This window comes from Myxine glutinosa, chromosome 3 (assembly GCF_964187855.1).
Source record: "Myxine glutinosa chromosome 3, kmMyxGlut1.1, whole genome shotgun sequence".
NCBI lineage: Eukaryota > Metazoa > Chordata > Myxini > Myxiniformes > Myxinidae > Myxine > Myxine glutinosa.
In genome coordinates, this window is record NC_136263.1 from 106,494,573 (window position 1) to 106,521,139 (window position 26,567).

General features: G+C 42.1%; 1 protein-coding gene across 4 annotated transcripts in view; it reads right to left on the reverse strand.

Moving 5' to 3' along the window:
• The window catches only part of TMTC3 (transmembrane O-mannosyltransferase targeting cadherins 3), a 254,285-nt gene that overhangs the window by 73,528 nt on the left and 154,190 nt on the right, over window positions 1-26,567 (reverse strand). For all 4 annotated transcript variants that reach the window (XM_078774384.1, XM_078774385.1, XM_078774386.1 and 1 more), the window contains one exon: window positions 18,696-18,807. In XM_078774384.1, coding sequence (XP_078630510.1) covers window positions 18,696-18,807 — 112 coding nt within the window. The remainder of the gene's footprint in view (window positions 1-18,695; window positions 18,808-26,567) is intronic.

Sequence of the window (26,567 nt, forward strand, 5' to 3'; positions counted from 1 at the left end):
GTACATTGTCTTGCGCTTCACCACCGTTTACAAAATAAGTGTCACAGATGTCACCTGATTGTAATCAGTGGTATAACTTTAAAATGTAAGCTCCTCCACTTCTCTACGGGGATTTTAAGGTGTAACTCACTTGGTCAACCAATAAGGCAAACATGACGACCAAGAAGTTTTCCAAAGAAGTCAGACATAATGTGGTGAAGTTCAGGTGAGGGTTATAAGAAGATTTCAAAGTCACTCATTATCCCTTTGAGTATGGTGAAATCCATCATTAAGAAGTGGAAGATGTATCATACCACCCAGATCTACCCAGATTAGGTCATCCATCCAAACTCAGCAGCCAGGCAAGCAGGACACTTGTTCGGGATGTCACTGTAAATCCAACAATTACTTTGAAATCTCTGCAAGGCTCTAAAACCACCATGAAGCAGCTCGCACATATTATTTCATATATATACATATACACAGTAGATTGGGGTCAGTGTTCATCAATCAATATTATCCCGTTTCCTTCACAAGGCTGGTCTCTATGGACAGGTGGAAAGAAAAGACGCAACTAAAACTGAAGGACGCATCTAAAACCATTACTGAAAAAGATGCAGCTAAAATCTCACATGGAGTTTGTGAAAAAGAATCTTATTGATACTACATCATGTGGAGAAACGTTTTGTGGTCAGGCAAGACAAAAATTGAACTTTCTGGTATAAATTTAAAGCATTATATTTGGCACAAGCCTAACACTGCACATCACTCAGTCAACACAACACCATCACCACTGTCAAGTATGGCGGTGGCAGCATCATCATGTTATGGGGCTGCTTTTCATCAGCATGGGATGTTACGATAGAAACATCAAGCATGTTAGGATAGAAGAGGCAATGGCTTGCAAAGTACAGGAGAATCGTTGATGAAAACTTGCTTGAGTCAGTCATGAATCTAAGACTGGGTAGGAGATTCACATTTCAGCAGGACAATGATCCAAAACACAAAGCTAAAGCCACTCTGGAGTGGCTGAATAAGAAGAAAATAAATGTTCTTGAGTGGCCCAGTCAAAGTCCTGACTTGAACCCAATTGAATATTTATGACGAGACTTTAAGACTGCAGTCTATCGAAGATCCCCATCAAACTTGACAGAACTAGGGCAATTTTCACCTGAAGAATGGGCAAAGATTTCACCATCGCACTGTGCAAAGCTGGTAGAGATCTACCCACAAAGACTTGTAGCAGTCATTGCTGCAAAAGGTGCTTCAAACGAGTACTAACTGAAGGGGCTGAATACTTTTGCAACCAGTGAATTTTGATTTGTACACGTTTTTTACAGGTATTCCTCCTGACATGTAACCTCCTTCAACTATAACAGTGTTTAGTTTGATCTCTTCAGTTATGAATAGACAGTTATCACCTGGTGTTGGCCTAATGGTTAGGGCGGCAGGCTTAGGACCCGAAGGTCCTGAGTTCGAATCCCGTTGCATTAACGCCAGGTGGGGTTGACTCAGCCTGTCATCCTTCCGAGGTCGGCAAAATGAAGACCAGATAACTGGTTATAGAGAGGCATTGCATCAGCAGCAGACGTGCCCACAGAAAAATGATGCAACCAGCAGCAGGGTGGCTGCACATGAACCACCCACCAATAGAACAGCTGATATGGAAAAACTGTTTCTACATAATTCATCGAAATGTGGCATTATTGGTAGGGGGATGAATACTTTTGCAAGCCACTGCATATCAAAACTGATTTTTTTTTTTAACCATCAGGGAGAGATCCCTGCTGTCTCCTTGCCATTTGCTTTAGAAAAAGTAAATATTTGATGGAACCCCAATAGGCCGCATTCATATTAAACTGGAGTAAATCAGTGGCAAAAAAACTGCAGAAATGGGGATTATTTAAATGGATTAATAAATCCTGTTTTATATTGTTACGTTTGTGGGGGTAGGTAATGACATACCTTAGTGAAGTCAGGATTGTGTAAATTAGCATGGACCGTGTGACGCGAAGAAGAAGCCCACCTCGATGTAACCAAGTAGTGAATCTGCATAGAATAAGATCGTATATGTGTCTCCATACGAGGGGGGGAGCTATGCTAATTAGGTAGGGCTTAAGGATAATCCACAGTGTGTAATTGCCCCTGTGATTTTTCCCTTCTGTTGCATTTCATCAAAACTTGTACATTTTGACCGTTTGCACATTTTGATTCACCTTCCCCCATTGTTCCCCTTGCGTTCACCCTCCCTTCCCCCAACCATTGGAGCCCTTGGAGCCCCTCCCCCCATTTATCATGGTCCCACCTATGCCTTGTAAAATAGCCTATAAATAAATCCTTTGTTGACATTTTCCTTTCAATCTGTTAGTGTATGTCTTTTCTCTTATTAGTCCCCTACCGGTGTACACCGGAGGGGACTATAGGTCTTCCCTATAGGCACGCCTTCCCTCCGTCTGTCAGTCCGTCAGTCCGTCCGTCAGTCCGTCAGTCCGTCAGTCCGTCAGTCCGTCAGTCTGTCTGTCAGTCTATCAGTCCGTCAGTCCGTCAGTCAGTCAGTCAGTACGTCACGCAAAGAACAGTTTTCCGGACTTTTTTTCTAAACGCTTAAAGCTAATGATTTCAAACTTGGCACATGGTTTCCTCATGATAAGTTACAGATCGAGTTCGAACTTCACGACGTTTCGATCATTTTTGACAAAGTTATGGCACTTTGAACTTTGGGAATTCTGATAATTCTGACGCTCCTTAACTCAGTGCCATTTTAAGTTTTAATTTCCTTTAAAAACCAATCTCTCTGCAATAATAGGACCGATTGAGATCAAATTTTCACGGTAGGGGGGACTCGGTCTGTAGAATATTTTAATGGTAATTATGACGTCACAGGTCACGTGGGTACGGCCGCCATATTGTTTTTCGTGAAAACACGAAAACCCCTTTTTCTCTGCAACGGCTGAACAGATCGAGGCCAAACTTTGCAGGCAGAGTCGCATACTCATGACGAACAAAATAGTCAGCGAGCATGACGTCATGCGTCACATGGTTTCAGACTTATGACGTTTTAAAGCATCAACCTTTAAAACCGAGCTCCTCCGTCATTGTTGATCCAATCGAGGGGAAACTTCACAGATCTGTTCAGCATGTCAGTCTACTAAAATGTCGTTTTGGAATTTGCGATAGGGCACGTGGTTTGGCAGATATCATTAATTAAACGCAAATATTTAAAATAATGGATATCTCTTGTTTATTCTAGAGATCTCCCCAAGCCGCACCGCGCACCCTCAGCCTCGTCTCGCAAACGTCAAAAGCGCGACACAGCGCGCGCTTTCTGGAGGGGCGGAGCCAAGCCGAGCAACATATATATATATACACATCGATCGTTGATCGTGAACCGGAAAATATAATAAATTACTGATATTTAGCGACTCGAAAGGTTCTTTATCAACAACTTCCCAGGTATCAAAATTTCCTTCCCAGGTCTTATTCGTTTATTTGTTGTTCTTAATTGTTCGTTCGTTCTTCGTTCGCGATCACGCGATCATGTGGTTAGAAATGTATAATCTCTCCCCTGAACAACTATTTTCTCTCATATATTATAACACCCTTTTCTTCTTTTCCGACAAAAGGATGCTTTCGTCTTGCTCACCAAATCTATTCATTCCAAAAAATATATATATAATACCATCTCTTACAGTTCCTCCTTTCTACATTCCCTAAACTATCCAGAACTCCAACCCTCCTCCAGTGTCCTCAAACGTATTTTTGACTCGAAGGTCTCAAACTCATTTTGCAAAAAATGTTCGTTTCCCATGAATCGTACACTTTTCAAAATCCAATCTCACCCCTCCCCTCCAAATCCTCCCCATCACCCATCCCTTTCAAATCTCCCCCCTTGCCCCTTCCCTCCCCTCCCTCCTAAACTCCCCCCACACCCCTCCCCTCCGAGACTCTCCCTCGCTCCTCCCCTCCTAGACTCCCCTCTCACCACTCCTCCTCAAAGCATCCTCCCTGCTTCTTCCCCCTTCCAACTTTCACCTTCATCTCCCCCAACCTTCTGCCTCGCTCTTCCCCCACCTCAAATAACACCTCACTGTGCCTCACCCAATCTCCATCAAACCTTTTGTCCGCCCCATTCTTCCCTTTCTCCAAGCTATTCTGAAATCTCTGAAATCTCTGACACACCTTCAACAGCTCTCCCTACCTCTTCCTCCTCTTCCACATCTTACCCTACCCCTCCCCCCCCTGTTCTGGACCCGATGCTCCCCCTTCCTCTTCATTAACGGTATGGACCTCAAACATCCGGGGCCTTCGCTCAAACTTGACTGACCTCTCCATACAGGTTGCTTCTGACAAACCAGATGTGAGCTGCTTAACAGAAACTTTCCTCCTTCATGATGTCTCTGATGCCTTGGTATCTCTCCCAGGTTACTCCCTCCTCCGGTTTGATAGACCTGAGCCTCGTCCTGGAGGTGGGGTTGCTATCTTTATAAAAAACTCTTTTCCTCACTCGCCCTCCACTGCCCTCTCTCCACCTCACCCCCAGGAATACCTTTGGCTACGGCTTCCCCTTCGCTCCCACCTTTTGCTCATATGTGTGTTGTACAGTCCACCAACCAGCGATGACTCCATCTACATCTCGCTGTCTGATAATATGGACCAACTTCTATCTACCCATCCCAACTCTCTCTTCCTCATATGTGGTGATTTCAATTGTCACCATGCCAGTTGGCTGGGTGTGGGTACCTCTCTCACCAGCCATGGCTCTTCAGCAAAGGACTTCTGCGACTCACTGGGACTGACACAATCTGTCAATTTCCCGACCCGGATCTCAGTCAACGGAGCATCTTCTCTTCTGGATTTGGTTATGACAAACTTCCCTGAAAATGTCTGCTGCTCTTCTTCTGCTCCAATCGGCTCATCTGATCATGTGCTTGTCAAAGTGGACATCTCTCTGACCATTCTCAGAGAGCCTCCTCAGCGTCGATGAGTCTGGCATTTCACTCAGGCCAACTGGCACGGTCTTCAAGCAGCCATCAATCATCTGGACGGGTCTCCCATCTCTACCGCCTCTGACATCAACTCATCCTGGGAATTCTTTCAAAGTAAATTGCTCTCTCTCATGCACAGATTTATCCCATCTCGTCTTCAGTTGTCATACCCTTCCTCCCGTCCATGGTACACGGAATCTTGTGGTGAGGCTGTTGCCCTGAAACAACTTGCTTTCGTCTCCTGGAAAGCAAATCCAACGGAAGGAAATCTCATTTCCTTTCACAAAGCCCGAAACAAGTGTGTGTCCACCCTCAGGAGAGCCAGGAAACAATATCTCACCGTTCTCAAGACCGAACTCTCTTATCTGTCTCCCTCTTCCAAATCCTGGTGGCGTCTGGTCAAATCTGTTTCTGGTGTTTGTTCCCCCTCCATCCCCTCCCTCACCTCAAACGGCTTAACGGCTGACTCCGCACGTGAAAAAGCCGAATGCCTCAACTCTGTGTTTGCCTCTAAATCTTGTGTCCCAAACCCATCCCTCTCTGTACCCACCGTACCCAGTCGTACCCAGCTGCTCCTGGACTCTGTGTCCTTTCCTCCTGACAAGGTGGAAAAGTTTCTGTCAACCCTCGACTCTGATTCTGCAACTGGTCCTGACGGCATCAGCCCACGGGTCCTAAAATCATGTTCTTCCGCTCTTTCACTCCCTCTTTCTGTTCTCCTCACCCTCTCTTTTGCTCAAGGTCATCTGCCATCTGCTTGGAAATCAGCCAACATCACCGCTTTGCACAAAAAAGGTGCAAAAACAGATCCCAGCAACTACAGACCAATCAGCCTTCTCCCAATTATCAGCAAAGTCATGGAATCCATCATTGCTTCAGATATGAAATCTTTCCTCTTCTCCAATGGCTTGATCTCTGATCATCAATTTGGTTTCAGACCTGGTCACTCTACTCTGGACATGCTGCTTCTGCTTTCTCAACAATGGATGGAGGTCCTCAACGCCAAACAGGAAATTAGAGCTGTCTCCCTTGACATTTCACGTGCCTTCGATACGGTCTGGCACCCTGCTCTGCTCACCAAACTCTCCTCCTTTGGTATTGTGGAAGTGTAACTCAGTGTAACTCATTGGTTGGAACTGGTAACGAACCAAGGTACGAGCAGGTGGTCGTAAGAATGTCAGGAATGCATCTCGCCCTGTCGAAGCTGGGAGTCCTGTTGTGTAGCTTTAGCACGACCCCGGGCTAACACACATTCCCAAGCCCGTACTATTGTCTTTCATCGGGATGCAAAGAGGATGAAGCCAATTCCCAGCAGGGAGGAGCGAGTTGGTGCCAGGAAGGCGAGCAGGATGACTGAGTAACATTGCTGCGGAGAAGGGATTACGATTTCAGCGCACAGAGGATTAACTGAAGTTTGCCCATATAAACAGAAGAGACTTTGAGTCAAGGAGCACTCATCCTCAGAAGCCCTGCCCGACGGAATGAACGCGTACCACGAGTACGGCGCTGCAGCCACGAAAGAGGGACTATGCGGATAGAGTTACCTGGTCCATTGAGTTAAACGGTAGTTATTTGGTATTGGAATGAAGTGAACAACCAGTTAATAAAGTTGTGATCTTTTGTAAACCTGTGACATCATTGGAGTCTTGAGTCTCACTACACTTCCACGACATTTAATGAGTAATTTAATGAGTAATTAAAAGTGGGAGGGGGCAACACCACGCATACCTCTTTTAAGGTGTGTATAAACCCTGGAATATTTCAGCAATCAATACAATGCTGAAACTATGTAAGTTAATTTAATGAGTAATTTAATGAGTAATTTAATGAGTAATTTAATGAGTAATTTAATGAGTAATTTAATGAGTAATTTAATGAGTAATTTAATGAGTAATTAAAAGTGGGAGGGGGCAGCACCACGCATACCTCTTTTAAGGTGTGTATAAACCCTGGAATAAACGTGGGAGGGGGCAACACCACAAAGCATACCTCTTTTAAGGTGTGTATAAACCCTGGAATATTTCAGCAATCAATACGATGCTGAAATGATGTAATTTACTGTGTAAGATGGTCGACCTTGGGTTTGTTTGGGTTTTGTTGTTTATTTTTGTGGGTGTGTATTTTTGTGTATTTTGTATATATTTTCACGGCTAATTCCAGTTAACATCCTGCAAAATTTGCTCATTTTTCTGGCCGAGTCGAAATTGCGTTGAGTTCCTATGGCATGCGCCATTAAAAGCGCTGTGTAATGGTTGAGCTCCCTTTATTTCGTTTTGGTCACGCGGATGAGCAGACAAAATGACGAATGCTGCGGCTGGAGCAGTGGAAGCGATTTTAATTGTTCAATGATTATTCGATATTGTTATGACTTATTGTCAATAGGTATACTAAGTGGCCATGAGGTAGCCTGTTGCTATGTACAGTTTTATTCTATTGTTGATTATACCACATAGCTGTGGTGATAAAGGAAATGTTCGTTTTAAATAGATGATTATGATAGGACCATGACTATAAAATCATGATGATTATTATGAATGATATCATAGGGTTCAAATGCAGAATGATTGCATGAACTTGGGAAAGAACTTTCAAGCCCTATGGGATAAATTGGGTGTTACAAGCGATGGAGTTTCAAAATTTAGCATGATTGAAGGAATTTTACAGTCTTATTTCAGGAGTTTTACGAAATTTATATTGCCAAGAGATTTGGGTACTATTAAAAGAAAAATGATGAGATATTTTTCCCAAAGAACTTTAATATCTGCCATCCATTTTGGCGGTCTCACGAATGAAGGATGAGTTGCCTTTAGTGGTTGCAAAGAAAATTTGTGAAGACCAGGCAAAATGGAAAAATAGGTCAGATATGACCCTAGGACAGAACAGTGATTCGTCAATTGACATGAGGTATGAACCAGAGGTGATGACCGATGAGCTTCGATCTCAGTCAATAGATGGACCTGTCCTGACATCATTGGGGAAAGGGCTTATGCAAGGAGTCATCCAAAATGATTAATTTGATTTATTGATGAATATTGATAAATTAATTGAAATTGAATAATTGAATTGAACTGAATAAATTTAATTGAATAAATTTAACTGAATAAATTGAACTGAATAAATTGAATTGAATATATTGATTGTTTGATTGATGAAAATGCGGTCTCAAGAAAGAAGCTTTGATATCTTTGTGAGATATTATTAATGTGAAGACAACCTTGGAAAATTGAGCAAGGTGGTGAGTTATATATAGATATATATGTGCGGTTACCATTGTGTGATTTCCCCTTCAACAGAGCGGACACCTGAGGATTCACCCATTTCATACTGACCCTCTGGCTCATCTGCAAATACTGATCTGTGAGATTGGATTGTGCAAAAGCCACAGGTGAGAGAGATTCTCTGGAAATCACCGTTTGAACAGGTGGAGAGATCCTTCCTGGAGGTACGAGTGAAGCTTTAGAGGAACAAACTACAACACATCCAACGCTACTTTGATAAAAGGCAAAATGGGAAATGGAGCCTGCAAGAATACACAAGGACAACCAGAGATTCCACAAAAAGGTACTTGTACACATCATATGTACGACCGTTATGGTGCCGAAGCTATAAGGCAGGTCGAGAATTGGTATTTGTGGACAAAGGGACATGATGAGGAGTTTCCAAGAGATGGTACATTTGAGCGAAGTCGATTGGAAAGATTGGAACAAAGATTGAAAGCCAGGAAGAGACAGAATCTAACGGTAGACTGGCTTGCATTCCATCTTTGGGATGGTGAATCCAGACAACGGGAACAGCAAGAACGGATAATGGATCTAGAACTTAAAATAAAAAGGATACAGGATACAGTGGAGGAGACAAATGCACAACTGCCCTCGAAATTAGGAATGAAAGTGACAGTTGTCCCATCTGATTTCCAGTTGTCTCCCCAAAAAGGACGGTACAGAGAATTTTTTCGTGTTTCAGGAGATAACGAGAGATTGCAGTGGCAACTCAGGGATGTAGAGATGCAGCCCAGCAATACAAGTGCACAGGTGCACAGACCAGGCAACGACAGAAACCGGTGTTTCAAGTGTGGACGGATGGGACATTGGAAAAGAGGATGTCCGTATACCAAAAGGAAGACAAGTTCATAGGGTAAACCAAGATCAAGGGTACCAGTGCTGACCGATACCTCAGACAATGATTAGGCCTTCATTGCGACAAATCCCAAATGACGATTGGCCTCAACAAATTAGATTACTGGACAAACATGAATAACTGTCGATGATTCTTGGGTCTGAAAAGTTTTCGGAGCAGAATTATTCATTTTTCTTTTGCTTGTAAGCAAATTGATAATTAATTGATCAAATGCCGAAATTGGATCTTTTATGTTGGGCACAAAATTTTAAATTTACAAAGTTTGGAACAATTGCTTTGCAATTTTTTTGGCAAACCAAGTGACAAGAGTCACATCATGATCAGGTGGGAATTTCGGACTATTGTTCCACACGATTGATAGGTCAGTGGTCGACTGACATACAAATGGGTGGGTAGTCAAATTTGGATAAATTATTGTGGGAACTGAAAGGGTAATGTCAATGTGACGTCATAGGGGTTTTCTAAGAATAAACTTTTTGGTCCATTTGTGTATTAGCGCTTATAAAATTGAAGGACAAATTTTGAGAAATTGAAATAAAGTTGACACCCATCCGGATCTGTAAATAAGGGTTCCAACGCAAACAAATACGCATAATGCATGTGTGTGTGGGTATTTTGTGTGTCAGTGGTTTTGTTTTTGTGTATCAATCTTACAAGATTGTTGACACCGACAGTGTGCCTTGTCTGAAAAATAGATAGTTCCATGGGGATGGGATCGCATATCGAGAGAATTCGTAAAATAAAAAATAGAAATATAATTTGATTATGAAAATTATCACTTTTGTCAAGGGAGATGGAGAATAAAGATTTGATTTGCTGAGTTATGAGCAGCTATTCATTAATAGTAAAAAAATTGGAAGTAATCTTGGGATTCCATTGTGATAGAATTTATATGAGAATCAAAGCTATTTATGGATATGAGCTTCATAAAAAATGTGGGAGTACAAAATTAGCCAAATTTTGGAGAGGTCTTACACTGACTTCCCAGAGTACTCTGCTCACGGATTTTATATATATATAAACTTGAATTTTATCAGAATATAAATTGGGCTGTATGTATGGATGTGTATAAGGCATAGATGATATGGGAAAATAGTAAAGGAAATTTTGCTGGTTTGAACTATTGTGAGTTTTGAGTTCTGGAGTTCAAACAAAGTCATTGGTTAACAGATGAGAATGGATAGTAAATAAATTCTTCGATGCTGGGTAAATTAACTACGATATTACTAAGACTTATGAGAGCTATTGTTCTTCCTTACACCAGTGCGAAATTATGGGAAAAAATATATATATATATATTAGATCCAACATAATGAATCTATAAATGAATGTCAGATGGATAATATCCTCAATTTGTACTAATTATTTGATTGTGGGTAAAGGAATTAATTTATCATAGTGGATTGTTAACAGCAGCCTGAAAATGTCCTGAGAGTGCATCGAATTGTAATCGGAAATGTAATCGGAAATCCCAGATTTGTTTTTACAAACAACATTTTGGTAGAGGTCTTGTGTGGACGAGCACTTCCTTGGTAGATAAAAAACGGTACTGCATGCTGGCAGCCACTTTTGCGGCCAGTTAGGCCAAACAAATTGAGAGGAAATTGTAGTTAAATACGTAAGTTACACATGGCTATTTGTAAAAAGGAAATTTGTTGAGATGGGAAACATTTTTCGAAGGTTTATTAAAGTGTTATAATATGACATGTGGCAAGGCAAACTATTGGATGGGAAAATTAGATCTGGCTATAGAATAAATTTATTGACCCCTTGAAGTTAATTCTTCGAATCATTGTTTCACTGGCATTTTTTGTTCAAATTGGAAATAGTTTGGTAGAGCTTTGGTTAAAACCTTTGGTTGCGGTATCTTGGAACGAAATGATAAACCATAGGAGATTGATAAGAATAGGGAAAAAATATGGACCCAAAATAGAAAGTTGGATTCATGCCCCTCATTGCAAACAAGCACATGGGGCTAAGGTGGACGATCCCATAGAAAATGAGGCTGCACCTAGCAGCCCAGCAGAACATTCAGTGGCAGATAAATGATAGTCGTGATTTACAGTCATTTGAATTACATTTTAACACCCCTTGCATTGATAAACATTACATTTTCAACATGTGATATTCCTACTTGGGATAGTGACATTTATTTGCCTACATGACATACAATTACCTGCTGATATTAATACAACATGAGTGAAAAATGTATCACAACTACACTCATGATCAGGGGATTGAGTTCAACCCCGGGAGATAGGGGGATCAGGGTAAGACAAATAATCTGATTTATGTTACATATTAAGGGATTTTCTTTATTTACCTTTTAGGAAGCTTGTTAGTTTGGTATATAATGTTGAATGTCATCGACATATAATTATGTCATAGGTATGAATATATACAAGGAGTAGCAGACTTGTTTGTTGGTTTAATAGTTATATTGGCAATTGTTTTAGTGGTGGCTTGCTTGAAAGCCTTAGTGACGGTGTGTTTGAATAAGGTAACCAACAACACGATGATAACGCATGAAGTGACAAATGAGGAAAGAAATGTGGAACCACAAGAGGAAGACTTTTATGGCGACATAAATACTGAGATTAAAAGATTAAATCAAGTGATGTTGCAAATGAATACAGTAGAATTAAGATAATGACATAACGACAATGTTATGAGTTGTGTCAATTACAAGATCAGTGAACTCATATCACCACGAGTGACACACTGTTAGCAAAAAAAAAAAAAAAAAGAAGAAAAAGGAAAAGTGGGGAGGAATTATGGTAATAATACATTATGCTTAATTTGTTGGTTTGGGAAAATTTTTGTTGGGAATTAGATATTCCTGTTTGTGATTGTAATCATATACAATTTATTTTCTTAGAGTAGTGCTAAAATACCTGCACGAGTTAATTTTTGAACTATATTAACCTGAAAGCAATTGTGGATGCTATTCTTAGTTTAGTAGTGAAAATACATACCGGATTGAATATTATTTGTGTGACGCATATAAATGAATATAACTTTTTGAATGTTGTAAGGGAAAACAACAAATTGTTGAATGTGAAACTGTCGGAAGATATACATGATTATGCTGATTTCATGGTAAGATGTACCCTATCTGATTCAGTGTGTGTGGAAAGCAGATTCAGATATGACTGAGCATAAGGATAAGACGAGATCACATTTTGAAGGGAGTGCTAACGGAATTGGGAAGAAGTTTGAGAAAGAAAATTTGTGGCTAAAAAATGAAGTTAATCGTGGCATACACCCTCTTTCTCAAAGAATGATGAAGACATTCTCCCGTGTAACTTGGAGATGGATGCTTACCTTCACCAAGGAAATTTATGTGACCATTTGCGTGGATCACACTGCAACATATGAAAGAAAGGCGATCACTTACTCTTGTTCGAAGGCTTCGAACATTCACCACATCAGAAGTTGCAGGACAACGACATTTTACCTGCAACCTCTGTGAAATGCGGGGACATATGTTATTACTTCACCAACTTCCGGGGAGCCAGCATGGAGCTGCAAACCAATGGCTGTGCCCTTGTCACAACAGCTGTGCACGATTCTGCTGGTTGCTCCTGGTATGGACCATGAATGACCTGAACACCATGGTCCCAACATCATTGTGGATGCATCCGGCATCCCGGTTCCACATCTTGCTGGCCAATCAACATTACACCAACACTTGCTGCCCACTCATAATGAGGGAGGAGGCAAGTCGACTACAACTGGGCGAAGGCCTTGTTCAAGGAATCATTATGGTTCACAGCAAGAGTGGCAAGAATGCTACATGGAGAGCAGGGTCAGTCTATGACTCCGCACCGTTACCACAACAGCGAAATCCTACACGAAGTAGTGCAGGTGTTTATAAAGACAGAAGAAAATGTTTCATACCCGAATTCAAACACAAGTGATCAGCCCTTCCTTTCAAACAAAGAATCAACATTTGTTTGGAGGGAAACGTTTTTGCCAGATGTTGCAGATGCTTTAAAAACTTGAAAATGGTGAAGCAAAATTGTTGTATCTTGGTGATGGTGAAGTGTTGTTTTACAAAGATATTTGTGATGCAAATGAAATAGATTGAATTAACAATATGGAAGGAGTCAATGACCAACGAAATGTTTTGTGATCAGATTCTTGCAGGATGACGGTGTATGCCTAAGGAAATTGTATTGATGTTTACTTGTAGTGATTGATTGTTTACTTATATTGATGTTTAGATTAATGGTTAATATAAACAAAAACAAAAAGATGAGGGAATTGTGGAAGTGTAACTCAGTGTAACTCATTGGTTGGAACTGGTAACGAACCAAGGTACGAGCAGGTGGTCGTAAGAATGTCAGGAATGCATCTCGCCCTGTCGAAGCTGAGAGTCCTGTTGTGTAGCTTTAGCACGACCCCGGGCTAACACACATTCCCAAGCCCGTACTATTGTCTTTCATCGGGATGCAAAGAGGATGAAGCAAATTCCCAGCAGGGAGGAGCGAGTTGGTGCCAGGAAGGCGAGCAGGATGAATGAGTAACATTGCTGCGGAGAAGGGATTACGATTTCAGCGCACAGAGGATTAACTGAAGTTTGCCCATATAAACAGAAGAGACTTTGAGTCAAGGAGCACTCATCCTCAGAAGCCCTGCCCGACGGAATGAACGCGTACCACGAGTACGGCGCTGCAGCCACGAAAGAGGGACTATGCGGATAGAGTTACCTGGTCCATTGAGTTAAACGGTAGTTATTTGGTATTGGAATGAAGTGAACAACCAGTTAATAAAGTTGTGATCTTTTGTAAACCTGTGACATCATTGGAGTCTTGAGTCTCACTACACTTCCATGACAGTATCCATGGAAATCTCCACGCATGGCTGGCGGACTTCCTCTCTGGTCGTAGTCAACATGTGGCCCTGAATGGGTTTCTCTCATCTCCTCTTCCTGTTCAGGCTGGAGTTCCCCAAGGTAGTGTTCTGGTCCCCGTGCTTTTTCTGGTCTTCATCAATGATCTCTCTGACTCTTGAAAATCCTCTCTATCTCTTTTCTGACGAATCTACTCTCTGTCGCTCCATTCCTCATCCCTCAGATCGGCAGTCTGCAGCCTCCTCACTCTCTGCTGACCTGGACAAAATCACAGACTGGGCAAACAAATGGAACATGTCTTTCAATCCTGATAAATCTCACACTCTTACGATGTCTCTCCGAAAAGTCCGACTGGAAAACCCTCCCATCCACTTTCTGAATAATCCTCTCCAAGAAGTTCTGTCACTCAAGCTTTTGGGTCTCACTATTTGCCATGATCTTTCCTGGGAAAACCACATTTCAAATCTGGCCTCCAAAGCCAGTCGCCGACTGGGCATCCTCCGTCGTGCGAAGTCCTTCCTTGGCACACCTGAGCTCCTCACCACATACAAGGCTTTCATCCGCAGCTCTATGGAATACTGCTCTCCCCTCTGGTCTGGTGCTCCTGCCTCACACCAAGCCCGTCTTCACGCTGTTGAAACCAAAGCGTTCAGAATCATTGGAATCTCCCGCGATGAAGCTAACTCCAAGGGCCTTTCACTCACTCACCGCAGGCAGGTTGGTGGTCTTTCCGTCTTCTACCGACTCCTCTCTGGCCTTGCCCCCCCAGCCCTCTCTGGGCTCTGTCCCCCAAATATTCCTACAGGTCGCACAAGATCTGCCTGCAACCCTCTTATGGTTAAACTGCCAAAATCAAGACTTTCTGCTCACCTTCACTCCTTCATTCCTCTTTTCTCCCGCCTCTGGAACAAACTCCCTCACTCTCTTCAATCCCACTCCACCCTCCAGGTCTTTAAAACAGCTGTTCACCACCATCTCTTATCCTCCCCCATCCAAAACCTTGATCTTTTCTACCCCCGCTAATTTCGGTCCCCTTGTGTTTTATACCTCTCCCCCCCTACCCCTCCCCCTCCCACGCCTCCTGCCCCCAAGCCCTCACCCTCCCACACTTCTCCCTGCTCTCAAATGTTGTGGTTGTGTGCTTCCCCTTCTCTCCCCATCTTGTCTTCCGCTCCCTCTTTTTGTATATTTTGTTTGTCTGGTTGATTTGTTTGTGAAATAAATGTTAGCTCTTTCACGAACCTCGATTCAGTATACAAAAAAAAAAAAAAAACTTATTTTCTCGTGCTTCTGCTGACCTGGCTGCAAGGTGTATAAATCGAAGTCCCGAGTGCGAATCACAGGTGAGCCCGTCCTAAGGTAATTAGCGATTGGGAACGATTCAGAACCTGTGAGTGAATAACCCTTTTTAATTTCCCCAACAGTTTTCCGGATGACAGACTGCCGGTAGGGGACATATATTGCAGCGCAATACTCACAATGCTTGTTGATCCAGCACTGTTCACACTTAGAGTAGATCTGGAGGTTATCAGTCCCCGCATAATTGGCTCATTAAACAGACTGGCTGTTCACCAGGTGGTAAGCTCGGGCCACCCTCATTAGAAGATCGGATTAAGATAAGGATGGTGAACAGCCGAGGGTGCATATCCTGGCCAGGAGGTCATAGAGGACAGTTAAACGGTATCAGATGGAGGACACTGAAGCACGCTACTAATGGGTTGGCGTATGTGGTTGGTTGATTAACAACTTCGTGCATGGTAGCCTCAGGCCTGTTAAGCTCGGGAGGGAACTGAGGCTAACCCTGTCATAGTAGACCCGAAACACGGGGCCGTAACAATATTTATATATATATATATATATATATATATATATATATATAATTATATATATATATTATATATATTAATTATATATATATATATATATATATATATATATATTAATATAATTATATATATATTATATATATATATATATAATATATATATATAATATATATATATATATATATATATATATATATATAATATTATATATTATATATATATATATATATATATATATATATATATATTATATATATATATATATATATATATATATATATATATATATATTATATATATATATTATATACAGACTTTGGCATTTAATATGGAATTTTTTTTTTTCTTGACTTGGGTTTACTTTCTTAACTCAGTATATCAATCTGGTGAGTTTCTTTTACACTTTGGTGATTTATTTGTTAAAGAACCATGTCACTGATTGTCTGTCGCAGCAAGAAGTCAACAACAGGATTATATCACAGGTGGCGTGACAAAATGTACGGACAGGTGCATTTGATGATTGGCTTCACAGTCAGGTATACAAGGGTTGTTGCGTTCTGTATTAGTGGAAAACAACTGCTGCACGTCTCTAAAAGTTATTGCCGCTTCTCTGGAGATGGTCCGTCAACTCGACATAGCTGTTTGTCATGGAGTGGTGGCTTTACGAAATTACGGCATGAAACAGCGTGCTATTGCTCGGCAGTATAGCATCACTCAAGGTCAGGTGTCAAAGACCCTGAAACGAAATGCTCAGAGGGGTGTCCCTACTCCAATACCGAGGCCAGGACGTCCCCGCAGAACCACAAGGAGGGATGATCGCCAGCTGCACCGGTTAGTCCGCAATGGCCGTACCAAGTCAGCTAATCGGCTTAGGGCTGAGTGGCAGCAACTGACAAATGTGCCTGTATCCAGAAGGCTAGTCAACCAACGACTGGTTCAATGCAGGCTATCGTGCCAGGCGTCCCCTGAGAAAGCCACGCCTGACCAGACAACACTGCCAGCGCCGATTGCAGTGGGCCAGAGAGCACCGTCAATGGCAGCCAGGACACTGGAATCACGTGATCTTCAGTGACGAGTCTAGATTTCTGGTCTATCGTCAAGATGGCCGCGTCCGAGTGCGCAGACAAGTGCATGAAGCCTACAACAAAGATTGTATAGTGCCAAGAGTCCAAGCTGGAGGTGGTGGGGTGACCGTTTGGGCTGCTTTTCATGCAGGAGGAAAAACTGACCTGGTTGTTCTGAATGGAAACCTGAACCAGTTCAAGTACAGGGCCGTTCTGGAAGAAACATTGCTTCCATTTGCTCGTGCAGCCTTTCGAGGAAACTTTGTCTTCCAAGATGACAATGCACGGCCTCATCGTGCTCGCATGATCCAACACTTTCTTGCTGACCGTGGTGTTGAGCATATGGAGTGGCCTGCCATGTCCCCGGATATGAATCCGATAGAGAACTTGTGGGCAGAATTAACGCGTCAAATCGACCACTTGGACCAGCAGCCGACCTCTGTGCGTGAATTGCAGCAGGCTCACACCTAGCTCGTCTTCACGCTGTTGAAACCAAAGCATTCAGAATCATTGGAATCTCCCGCGATGAAGCTAACTCCAAGGGCCTCTCACTCACTCACCGCAGGCAGGTTGGTGGTCTTTCTGTCTTCTACCGAATCCTCTCTGGCCTTGCCCCCCAAGCTCTCTCTGGGCTCTGTCCCGCAAATATTCCTTCAGGTCGCACAAGATCTGCCTGCAACCCTCTTATGGTTAAACTGCCAAAATCAACACTCTCTGCTCACCTTCACTCCTTCATTCCTCTTTTCTGCCGCCTCTGGAACAAACTCCCACACTCCCTTCAATCCCACTCCTCCCTCCAGGTCTTTAAAACAGCTGTTCACCACCATCTCTTATCTTCCCCCATCCAAAACCTTGATCTTTTCTACCCCCACTAATTTCACCCCAATTCCACTTTTTTGAAATACCAACTTCTGTCCTGGAAGTCCTTGGTGTCCTTGTGTTTTATACTTCTCCCTCCCCACCCCCCCCCCCCCCCCCTTCCCATGCCTCCTCCCCCCAAGCCCTCTCCCTTCCACACATCTCCTTGCTCTCAAATGTTGTGTTTGTGTGCTTCCCCTTCTCTCCCCATCTTGTTTTCCGCTCCCTCTTTTTATATATTTTGTTTGTCTGGTTGATTTGTTTGTGAAGTAAATGTTAGCTCTTTCACGAGCCTCGATTCAGTATACAAAAAAAAAAAAAAAAAAAGGCTATTGCAACTGCATGGCAAGCGATTCCTGTCCAAACCTTGGCAAATCTCGTGAACAGCATGCCTCGACGTGTACGTGCTCTCCTGAATGCTCGTGGGGGTTACACGAAGTACTGAACTGTAATTTTACTGTCTGTAATCCCAGTCATAATTTAACTTTTGTTTTTGTTGAAAAAAAAATTGGCTAATGTGCAAAATAAAGAGATACTTCTGGAAAACGCACAGAAGTTTAACACATTACTGTCCATGAATTGAGTTCGATATCAGTTTACATCACTTTCAAGGATCAATTTATTTGTTTCGAAATGTCAAATGTGGTTTTTGTTTCTTTTAAAGGTCACATTAACAAAATCTAGAATAATTTCAACATAATTCCAATGAACTTTTGGTTCTAAGACATCTTGAAAAGTAAGTTCACCCACACAAAAAAAAAATTCCTTATTAAATGCCAAGTCTGTATATATATATTATATACATATGTATGTATGTACATATATATACATATACATTATACAGTATATACATATACAGTATATACATATATATACATATACAGTACATACATATACAGTACATATATATATATATAACAGCCACTCTTCGCAGATCACACAAAACTAGTGGTCAGCACATAAAGGCGCCTGGCCTGTGAGGACTTCATACCTGGTTGTACTCGTGTCGCTTGCACAAAGTAGCGGAGAGCATCTCCAAAAGCCTTCTGGTTTTCTAGTGCATGACCAACATTGTTCCACAGCTTAGCATTGTGTTTGTTCACCTGCAAAGATCACCAAACATGCATAATCATTTTGGTGGAAAGTGAGCCATGCGTGTTATTAATTGCTCCCAGCTTACAGTATGTGCAAGACCGTTTGTTACATTACTCCAAGGCAGTTAATGCAGTATTTGTTGAGGAACATTTCTCAGGATGTACTGTACAAAAACAAAATAACGTACATAACTGACATTAGGTAAAATGCTCCTGCACAGAAACATGTGCTGGGTCTTTTGAAAAGGTATGAACAAAAAGTTGCTATTTCCTACAATCATTAATCATCATGATAAGTTGCAGTACTTACAACAATAGGTGAAACTAGAACGGCACTCGGTAGAGCATACCTCCACCAGGCTGAACAGTTTAAGTCTTGTATCCCACTGATAGGCCAGAACTGGATTTGGACCTGAACCAAAATCTAATCTTCTGGTCTTGTCACTTATACCACTCATCCACACTAATGTTGTCACAAGTCTTCCACAACATTTTGAGATATCGTGCTATATGTAGTTTTTTTTCCATATCTCTCAATGATGAAGAATAGCCTGGTGTTGGCTTAGCGGTTAGAGTGCCGGCTTGGGATCCTAGGATCCTGGATTTGAATCCCGGTGGATCGCTGAATTAACACCAGGGGGGTTGACTCAGCCTGTCATCGTTCCGAGGTCGGCAAATTGAGTACCAGTTCACTGGTAATTCCCTGTGTGCCGCAAGAGGTGACTAACAGGGTTGGCGGCAGGAAGGGCATCCGGCCATAAAACATTGCTTCAAAAAGGGGACCACGGTGCCCAAAAAAGGCCAACCCCTGCTCTGCGGGGAAAAATGGCCTCTAAAGGTGGTTCTTCTCAATGATGAAGAACCGCTTTAAAAATTATCGGATTCAGATCCGGATCCAGATCTTCACCAAAATCCTATCATTTTGTCCTTCACAAAACATTTCGTCACAAACCCAATCTCTCCACCAAATTTTGCCCAAATCCTTCCATAAATTTTTGAGATATTCTGTTCATAGACAGATAAAGAGACAAACAAGTAGAGCTACATTCAAAATACACCGGCACCATTCCAAATAAATAAATAACATATCCTCCAGCACACGACATTGCTGGGGCACCTTCGGTGCCCGGCGATGCTGCAGTGCAGCACATGGAGACGGAATTGGGAGGGAGCGGTGTACAATAATTGAGTGATTAACTGATTAATTAAAATAAATAAATAATAATCATAGAATAATTAATTTATTAATCAATTGGCTAAAAGCATACCGAAACCACCACTGTTTGAGCCGAAACTGTAACGTTTTGAAAATCAATTAATTGATTCATCGAACAATTAAATAATTAATCGATGAATTTCTTAATCAATAATTCAAAAGTACCCTTGAGCCAAATCACTTGGTCATGTTCATGTCCAAATATCAGCTTCCGAGCTCCAATGAAGGTGCCTGAGATATTGCCCAGATGAGAAAGAAAATAAATAAGTACTTCATAAATCAATAATAAGTAATTAATCAATTAATTGATTAATAAAAAAATAAAAAAATACCATTTTTGCCAAAGTATTTGGTCTCTATTGTGCCCAAATTTCAACTCCTAGCTAAAAAGGATGGCTGAGATATCACCCAGACAAACAAGAAAACAAAAACAAACGGAGTGAAAACTGAGTTCTCTCTTTCAGCGCGCGTCGCCGGGCCCCATTTGTTATCCAGCAATGACGCTTGCAGCACCTGGAGATGAAATAGGAAATGAGTGGTGTAGAATAACAAAACAAACAGAGTGAAAACTGAATACACCCTTTCGGCACGCCTCATCACCTTATAAAGCAATAATCTTTCAAATTTTATCAGTCTCATAACGAAAACTTTTGTATGCTGAGTTATATCTGATGATTATATCTGATGAAAATGATTTGTTGGCCAGTGTTATGAGGCTTCGGTAATACATGACTTTCGAAATGACATGAATAATAAAAGAGGAATTGTGCACAAAGCAATGAGGCCATTTGCAATGACATATGAATGCTAAATGAGGCCTTTTTCCCATTGCCCTATGGGCTATGCCATAAAAATATGGGTGCCGACCAACATGACCGACGACGTCATCAATTTTTTTTTCTCAACCAATTTATCCCTAGATCACACTCAATAAATTTCATACTGATCGGATCAAGCATTCTACTTGTCGATTTATGATGTCATAATAAAGGCACATATTGACATCATCATTAACATATGTTATTCCCATTGGGGAGTACTTTACAATGAGCTACCTTTCATTTTTTTTCCATGGAGGGGTTTTAGAGATGTAGAGGTGCAAAGTTTTTCAGGTTTTCCAAGATGGCACCCATACCATGTGACCTATGATGTCATAATCATTATTATAATATTCTACAGGAGGAGACGATTCTTTGCTGAAAAGTCTGTGTCAATCGGACCAACAAGTTGCAGAGAAAACACATTTTAAAGGGAATAAACCCGCAAAATGCCGGCGGAAGGGACATACATACGAACATACGTACATACATACATACATACATACATACAGACAAATGCTGTTCCACACGGCATTGCCCGACTGGCTACGCTGTAAAAAAAATGTTTGTGTTTGTATTATGATTGGTGTGAATCATGACAACACAGCAGCCACTCAAGTTCGATCAGGTCATTAACCTCAGTTAAAACAAGCTTTGTAGTGACGTGCGGTGAGGAGATCATAGCGAGCTGAGCCACGCCAGTGTCGACAAAAGAGTGGAAATTTGAAAATGGTTAACCATAATTGTTCTGTTCCTAATTGCAAATAGGATTCATGGAAATATAGGAATATGAGAAATATTCGTGGATGAGAGTTGTCCAGTTTGTATCATTTCCTGTTCATACAAGCGAGCAGAAGCCGTGGATATAACACACATGAACACAAACGGACAGATGTTTCTCCTCTTACCAATAGATACAAAAATCTAGTTAAGCTCCCCTGCCCTATAGCAAAGAGGAAGGCTTTTTTTTTCTTTTTTTTTTTTGTTGTTGTATACAAGATCGAAGCTCGTGAAAGAGCTAACATTTATCACACAAGAAAAATCAAACACACACAAAACATATAATAGGGGAAGAGGTAGACAAGATGGGGAGGGAAGGGGAAGCACACAAACACAACATTTGAGAGCAAGGACATCGGGAGATCTGTGGGAGAGCTTTGGGGGAGGAGGCATGGGAAGGGGAGGAGGGGTGGGAGAAGTATAAAACACAAGGATACTGCAAGGACTTCCAGGAAGGAAGTTGGTATTTCAAAAAAGTGAATCTGGGGTGAAATTAGCGGGGGTACAAAAGATCAAGGTTTTGGATGGGGGAAGATAAGAGATGGTGGTGAACAGCTGCTTTAAAGACTTGGAGGAAGGAGTGGGATTGAAGAGAGTGAGGGAGTTTATTCCAGAGGCGGGAGAAAAGAGGAATGAATGAGTGAAGGTGAGCAGAGAGTCTTGATTTTGGCAGTTTAAACATAAGAGGGTTGCAGGCAGATCTTGTGCGACCTGCAGGAATATTTGGGGGACAGAGCCCAGAGAGAGCTGGGGGAGCAAGGCCGGAGAGGAATCGGTAGAAGACAGAAAGCCCACCAACCTGCCTGCGGTGAGTAAGTGAAAGGCCCTCAGAGTTAGCTTCATCGCGGGAGATTCCAATGATTCTGAAAGCTTTGGTTTCAACAGTGTGAAGCCGAGCTAGGTTTGAGGCAGGAGCATCGGCCCAGAGGGGAGAACAGTATTCCATTGAGTTGCAGATGAAAGCCTTGTATGTGGTGAGGAGCTCAGGTGTGCCAAGGAAGGACTTCGCACGACGGAGGATGCCCAGTCGGCGACTGGCTTTGGAGGCCAGATTTGAAATGTGGTTTTCCCAGGAAAGATCATGGCAGATAGTGAGACCCAAAAGCTTGAGTGACAGAACTTCTTGGAGAGGATTATCCAGAAAGTGAATGGGAGGGTTGTCCAGTCAGTCTTTTTGGAGAGACATGGTAAGAGTGTGAGATTTGTCAGGATTCAAAGACATGTTCCACTTGTTTGACCAGTCTGTGATTTTGTCCAGGTCTGCAGAGAGTGAGGAGGCTGCAGACTGCCGATCTGAGGGATGAGGAATGGAGCGGCAGAGAGTGGAGCCATCAGCAAAGAGATAGAGAGGATTTTCAAGAGTCAGAGAGATCATTGATGAAAACCAGAAAAAGCACAGGGCCCAGAACACTGCCTTGGGGAACTCCAGCCTGAACAGGAAGGGCAGATGAGAGAAACCCATTCAGGGCCACACGTTGACTACAACTCGAGAGGAAGTCCGCAAGCCATGCATGGAGATTTCCATGGATACCATAGGAGGAGAGTTTGGTGAGCAGAGCGGGGTGCCAGACTGTATCGAAGGCAAGTGATATGTCAAGGGAGACAGCTCTAATTTCCTGTTTGGCATTGAGGACCTCCATCCATTGTTGAAACAGCAGAAGCAGCATGTCCAGAGTAGAGTGACCTGATCTGAAACCAAATTGATGATCTGAGATCAAGCCATTTGAGAAGAGGAAAGATTTGATATCTGAAGCAATGATGGATTCCATGACTTTGCTGATAATTGGGAGAAGGCTGATTGGTCTGTAGTTGCAAGGCTTTTTGCTGTGTTGGGTTTGTTTCTACAATTATAACCCCCAATTGTAATGGTATCACAGAGCTTCTTAGACTAAAACCACCATTTACTAAACCTAAACCATTCAGAGTACAAGATCACCATTTAGGCTTCCAGCCCCTTTTTTTCAAACTATCAATTCCCGAGCTGTATTTCAGAGCCGGCTGGGACTTTCGGAATTAAATTTTGCATCAATAATGTAAATAGAAAGTATGCGGGGTTGACATTTTTGGCCTGACCCAATTTAAAGGTGATGACCTAATTCTAGACATTTTAACATTTTTCACCATAACTCGACTAAATTTTGTCCGATTGGAATGAAATCGCCCTCAATAGATAACCTAGAGAAAGCCACATTTTAATCTTAATTTTCATCATACCCCTCTGGGTTAAACGTTAAGGTCTTACATCCCTAGGAGTGTTAGACCGCCATTTTGGTTTTTCTCCCTTTTTTTCTGTCAATGTACAAGGACTTTCGGAATGAAATTTTGCAACAATAATGGGAATACAAAGTATGCGGGGTTAAGATAATGTTTTTAACCTTGACCTAATTTTAAGGTCATGACCAAATTATAGACATTTTAATATTTTTCAATAAAATTCAATGAAGGTATGTTCGATGAGAACGAAATAGGCCTCTCTAGATAGCTTTGAACAAGGCACATTTAAGCTTAATTTACATCATACACCGCTGGGTTGCTGTTGTTGTTGTTTTAGTAGTATAGCCCTGGACAGTTCTCTCGAACAAGCCCACGGCACGGAAACAGCCGATCGATCTTGCAGGAGCAAAGTAGAGCCTGCCCCCTCCCCCACCCCCCCCCCCCCCCCACCCCACATCCAGGATAGTGTATCCCTGCCTTCACAAAGTCAGGGCTACGACAGAGTTAGAGAGAGAGGGTGAGAGTGAGAGTGAGAGTGAGAGTGAGAGTGAGAGTGAGAGAGAGAGAGAGAGAGAGAGAGAGAGAGAGAGAGAGAGAGAGAGAGAGAGGAGAGAGAAAGACAGAGAGACATGAGGGAAAGGGCTGGTCTATGGGGACCAATCCACACTTTCATAGTGACCGCGCTGCCCTGCCGAATCCGGGCAGCAGGGAAGAATGGGGAAGATTTGGCCCCTGACTTGCGTTGGGGTGGGGGGGGGGGGGTACAACCACTGTGAAGAGGAATCTCTGATAGTTGTTTCTCTGGGTTAAAGGTCGAGGTCTTATGCCCTTCGGAGTACGAAACCACGATTTAGTTTTTTCTCACTTTTTCTGCCAAAGACCGTCCGAGCTGTATCTCGAATCTAGTTAGGAATTTTGGAAAACCATTTTGCATCAATAATGGGGGGAAAAAGTATGGGGGGTTGACATAATGATAAAGACACAGGTATGTGTGTTTTCACAGTTTTATTTGTACACAAGAAACACCCACTCGGAAGTGACCGGAGGATTGGGGGAGAGGGGATAGGGGTGTCATGTGTACGTGCATATCTACATAGTTTGAGTTACATTTGTATTCAAAGATCTTTTCACCTTAATTATACATTTTAACACTCACTTAAGCCTATGATGCTTTTGACTCGGCCATGTTATTATCCTTATTATTATTATTTTATTACTATTATTATTGTTAATACCATTGTTATTAATATTTTTATTTTGTAATACTGCAAAATTAATATTATTATGCCATTATCATTATTCCATTACCATCTGACAGAATTGATTTGTCTGTGGTAATAATAAATGTTGCTTCTGGTAGGTGTGCGGACCAGCTACTCATCCTATATACCGCCCATGTGTAAATGTAAATGTATACAACCCAGGGGTGGATCCATGGGGGGGGGGGGGGGGTTCACTGGGCACATGTGACCCGCCCCCCCCCCCCCTTCTTCCCCAGCCCCCTGTGCCCCTACCATTTTTACCTCCACCATCTGCGATGGACAGAGGTTGTTTTCACCCCTGCCAGTTTGTTTGCGTGCATGATATCTCAAAAAGTTATTGACAGATTAGATGAAAGCTGGTGGGCAGTTTGAGTGTGTGACATGGACGAATTGATTCGAAGTTTGTGAAGATCTGAATCCTGATACAATAATTATTGATTTGTTTAAGTGCTTTTACGCCATTGATAGATAGGTCCAAAAACGATATATAGCACGATATTTCAAAAAGTTGTGGATGGATTCGGCCGAAGCTTGGTGGGCGGATTCATTGTATGACAAGAATCGATTCGGTTTTGGTGAAGATCTGAATATGGATCCGGATCCGTGAATTTTTTAGTGATTCTTCATGATGGAGCGATCAGGCTAAAAACGACATATAGAATATTAAATAAGTTGTGGACGGATTCGGACGAAACTTGGTTGACAGGTTGGATGTGTGACAAGGACGAATCGATTCGATTTTGGTGAAGATCTGAATCTGGATCCGGAAATTATAGTTATTTAATTACTCTTAAGTGATTCTTCACGAGGACCAAAACAAACATATAGCATGATATTTAAAAAAAAAATTGTGGACGGATTATGACAAAACTGGGTGGATGAGTTGGTTAGGCGACATGAACAAGAGATTCGATTTTGGTTCAGGTCCGAATCCAGATCTGGCCTATCAGTGGGATACAAAACGTAAACTGTTCAACCTGGCGGAGGTATGCGCTTTACCGAGTGCTGTTCGAGTCTGCCATGTAATTGTCGTGTGAGATATCATTGAACGATCGACAACACGCATATTTTGCTTTCACACAGCCATTAAGCCGCGCCGCTCTACTTTTCTCTGCTAGCTCTGTGTAAATTCCTGATAAGCAGTGTCGAGATTTGGCTGCAAAATGAAAGGCAACATTTTCGGGATCGTCTCAGACAGCAAAGCGCAGTACAATCCTGACTACTTCACCAGGTAAACCAAGCTTTCAGTGGCTACAATACGTGTTATTTTGACGATCTGATGGTCAGTAATGGCGAGTTTAGGTTTAGTGCCCGGATTATTTTCATCACATTTTGTACTTGTCCGTTCAATGGTTTGTTGATCTGTATCGGAAACATATTGTGTATTTACATCGTTGTTATGAATATTCAGCCCAAAGATTCCGAAATCTTCAGCTTTTCTTCAGAATCAGTTAGTGACAGGTCCGAGGCCTTTTTGTT